At 39.5% G+C, this 4,539-nt stretch overlaps 1 protein-coding gene across 1 annotated transcript in view; it reads right to left on the bottom strand.

Moving 5' to 3' along the window:
* The window catches only part of LOC103132696 (solute carrier family 12 member 2-like), an 11,238-nt gene extending 8,319 nt beyond the window's left edge, over positions 1-2,919 (bottom strand). The window contains exon 1 of the mRNA XM_007544495.2: positions 2,627-2,919. Within this exon, the coding sequence (XP_007544557.2) occupies positions 2,627-2,693 (67 nt within the window). The 5' untranslated portion in view covers positions 2,694-2,919. The remainder of the gene's footprint in view (positions 1-2,626) is intronic.
* Positions 2,920-4,539: the final 1,620 nt, after the last annotated feature.

Raw genomic sequence — 4,539 nt, 5'->3', positions numbered from 1 at the left:
TTAGCTCCCCGAAATATTCCGTTACCCCCCTATAACATGGGAAAAACTATTTTACCCGCAAGTCCTACGCTGTTTAATCTTCTTTTCATGAACAACAAATCCTGTAAATGTGGCAATATTTAATCAATATTTGCCAGTTATTTGGGGGGAACCAATTATTTTACCCACCTGAAATGATTTGTTTCCCCTACATAACATGGGAACAAATTGACTTACCAGCACATTTTTACCTGTGTTTATTCTTCCCATCCTGTAAGTTTGGAGACATTGGTGTTATTATCATAGTTATTATGGGGGAACCAAATATTTTAGCTGTCTGAAATAACCTATTCTTTGTAGGGGGAACAGATTATTTCAGGCTGCTAAAATATATGGTTCCCCCTTAATAACTCTGGCAAATATAATGAGCAAATGTTTTCAAACTTACAGGATTTATTGCTGATTAAGAGAGGAATAAACTCAGTTAAAGACTTGCTGGTAAATTAATTTGTTCAAATGTTATAGAGGGGGAACGGATTATTTCAGGTGGCTAAAATATATGGTTCCCCTCCTTTAACTTTGGCAACTAAGAAGCAAATGTTACCAAAATTACAGGATTTGTTGTTGATGAAGAGANTTCAGGTGGCTAAAATATATGGTTCCCCTCCTTTAACTTTGGCAACTAAGAAGCAAATGTTACCAAAATTACAGGATTTGTTGTTGATGAAGAGAAGAATAAACACAGTTAAAGACTTGCTGGTAAATTAATTTGTTCCCATGTTATGAAGGGGGAACGAATTATTTCAGGTGGCTAAAATATTTGGTTTCCCCCTCATAACTTTGTCAAATAAAGAGCAAATGTTACCATATTTACATAATTTGCTGTGAAAGGAAGATTAAACTCAATGAAGGATTTGTTTCCATTTCATGGAGGGGAAACAGATTATTTCAAATAATCTGAAATATCCATTCTCTCTTCTCCTCCCCCCATAACTTTGGGAAATAAAGAGCAACTTTTTTCAAATTCTCAAAAATTGTTAAGTGCGACGGCAAGTGGTATACTAGAAATTTCCTTAATCCAGTAATCTGTCATATTTTACATTAGAATGAGATTTACCAGTATGTCTACACTCTCTTCTTTTCAGGATGTCTTAATTTTTGGTGCCCTGCTATTATCCAGTTTCCATCCTCTAATATCAGCAATGAAACATTCTAAATACACACTAGATGTTGGAAACCTGTGTTTGGTGACTGACTTATTTGTCAGGCTTACCCGTTTAATCCCACCGGCAACAATTGTTGTCAGACATTTTTTCTAACTTCTGAACCTCTAAGAATTATTTGATTTTTAGCAACTAATTGAAGTTTTTAAGTCAAATAATAGTGTCTACTCTAAGCAATATCAATTTCATGTATATAGTGTGAAAGGTCACATGACCAGACCTCTTTACTTCCTACGTGTAACACTGGAAAAAAAAATTGGGATTAAACGGGTTTAAGTGACAAAAGTTGGAAAAAGACCAATTCTCGAGGCGTTTAAAATAACACAAACGGTGTAAGAAGATCTCCACACAAGACCTCTTTTATTTATTTTACAATTTTGTTATTGCTTCTTTTTAAAACAACTGCCGATTAAAATGAATGTGACAAACTTGACATGATTATAAAAGTTCTTTTTTACCGAGAAATCGATCAGAAGCGTCATGAAAATGGTCAGATCCGCCGGATCCGCCTTTCTGGCTACACTACGCGCTCCTGACACAGGGGGAACAGATTTTTACAGGGGAACAGAAATTCGCACAAGTCCGGTTCACATTAAAAAGGCTTAATAACCTTACTCATCACAGTTTTGCTTGGAGGAGCCAGGCAATTGGACCATTACACGTCATTTACCCAGAATGCATTGCAGCTTGAACAACATGGCGACATTTCTGTGAAAATATTTTCTTAAAATTTCTAAAAACTAAATATCCTACAGTATTATTACTGTATTGTTTTTACATCCAAGATAAATATTTCCCAAATAAGGTCTATTTTTTTATAACTAATCGTGGTTCCCTTTAACATTAAATATGCTCTTCTTTACTACACTAAACTGTGTGTGTATGTCCCAACAGATGCTTTTCATTCAGCAGTGCAGGACTGTCATGCTGTAAACAGGTGACTTCCTGTTTCTGAAAAAGAACAAGTGACATTGCAACAACCTTTTCATCCAGTAAGTCAAGAGCTGTTACATCAGATTGCACACACACACGCACAAACCCACACACGTGGCTATCTTTGTGGGGATTTTCCATTGATTTCCATTCATTTTTACAGCCTGAACCTTATCCTTATACTAACCCTACCCATTACATACCTAACCTTAACTCTAGCCAAAACTCAATTCACACCTTAGATCTAAATCTAATCCTTGATCCAAAAACAGTGTTTCCCCTTTCCACTAGCAGTGGGTCCCCACAACGTAGTATGTGTCAGAAAAATGATCCCCACAAGGTATTACAAACGAACACACACATACACATACATACACACACTAAACATAAGTTCTCCATTTTATGCAACCAAATAAATAAACAAAGCTTACACCAGTGTTTTTTCCTTATTACTGGAACTGTTTGGTACTGAACATGAGTTGGCAGCTTACCAATTCCAGCCTGGCCAACAATCCATGTCATGCGGATAAAGAGCATGACTCCCCAAATGTTCAACATGCAGCGTACCTGCAGAGAAAATCATTTGTTACACTCAAAGACTGGCAAAGTTTTTGGAAGTCAGGGTTTCCCCCAGTGTATCATAGTCCTGGCGGCCGCCATCCTTTACTAGCGCTACCGCCAGGCTAAACCTTTCTTGTGTATGTTTTTAGGAAAATAATAATAAAAAAACACTTTTTTTCTTTTTCTTTTTTAAGCCGGATTGCAAGTGTCTCTGTTGCTCTGAGCGCTTCACTGGCGGAGCAGATTTATTCCTAAAAGATATGTTTATAGAAGATAGGTTTTTAGTTTATGCATTGCAGACCAATCACACCGCTGGCGCCTCTGCGCGTTGCCTCTGCGCGTTGCCTCTGCGCGTTGCCTCTGCGCGTTGCCTTTACCTCAGCGTGGATCCCGTGCGTCTTTCACTCAAACTGGACACAGGCTGAGCTGTATGGATATTTACATCAACCCCCTGTGAGGAATTACGATTCTTTCTAGAGTTTTTGATCAAGGTAGGACTTTAAACACCACTCTGGTTAGCTCTGGTTGCGCAGCTCTATGTGAGCTGCAGGAATAACTTGTCGTGCTTTCAGAGGTGCATTGACCGAGCGGTGAGAATGATTTATATTTGTGAACAAAGAATTTTGTGCGGCTTTTCCATCTCAACACGCTGCCAGCGCCCGGCTCTGCCTGTGCTGATAAAGTTTATCTATGTGTTCCCGGTTGGCCGGTGTATTAGTTAATGAACTAGCACTAACCTGATCATGCAGGTTCAGCCTGGTGAGGAGCTTTCGCGCTCTCCTGTCTGTAACGCATCACACTGATTTTATATTATTGTAGTATTATTTTTAGTATTTTTCCAGTTACACAATGCATCAAACCGTATCAAATGCTTTGTCCACTTAGTTGGAGTTAATGTGCGCGACTGCGCGGAGATCTGAGAACTCGTCCCATAAACTCAACCAACCAGAATAGTTTCTGTGACTCTTATTATAAACTCAACAGACACGAAATGAAAGAGTTACTAAAGCCACATTAGCAGCATTGAGTTAAATCTCCCGTTTGTTGCGCATCTCTGTGTAGTGCAGCAGATTACCTCATCATGCAGGGCCGGTCCAAGGCTGTATGAGGCCTTGAGCAGAATTTGATTTAGGAGCCCCTTTTGTTGCTAAAAACATCAGCACCTCTAACAGATGTGTTGGGAGTAGATTAATTGGCCAACCTTAAAAGCAATCAGTTATAATTACAATTTACTAAGTTGTATTTGTGAAAAACAGAGCTCAAACTTAAAGATTAAACTCACAGCATCAGATTGTAGCAGCAGGGCCGAGCGCAAATCGTGACACCGGACCTACTAATGGCACTTCCGGTGGCAGGTGTCATTATGCGCCACAAGTGCCACTGTTTTTGGGTCTAGCTGTCAGTGTTGCCACTGACTTCGGCTGACCTCGGCTGACCTCGGCACTTCGTACTGGCACTTCCTCTGACACCTGCCATTAGTGCCACTGTTTTTGGGGATACCGGTCAGTGGTGTCACTGCCTTCGGCTGACCTCGGCACCTCCTACTGGCACTTCCGCTGACACCTGCCAGTATGCCACTGTTTTCGGGGCTAGCCGTAAGTGTTAGCTTACAGCTAACACTTTTACGTAAGCTAACACTTACGGCTAAGTGTTAGCTTACGTAACACTTCGGAAAATGGACTACATATCCCATGATGCTTTATAACTAGTAGAAGAAGAACTTGAAGACAGATGAAGAAGAGAATATAATAAGAGTTGTTTTTCGCAGAAAGACTTACGTTAGCTGAATTCCTACACTTTTTCGTATATCATTATGTATGATTCGTTCATCCTATTTATTCAC

This window comes from Poecilia formosa, unplaced genomic scaffold (genome assembly GCF_000485575.1).
Source record: "Poecilia formosa unplaced genomic scaffold, Poecilia_formosa-5.1.2 Scaffold1222, whole genome shotgun sequence".
Taxonomy (NCBI): domain Eukaryota; kingdom Metazoa; phylum Chordata; class Actinopteri; order Cyprinodontiformes; family Poeciliidae; genus Poecilia; species Poecilia formosa.
The sequence above is the reverse complement of the archived record's forward strand: the minus strand, read 5'-3'. Positions and strand labels throughout refer to the sequence as shown.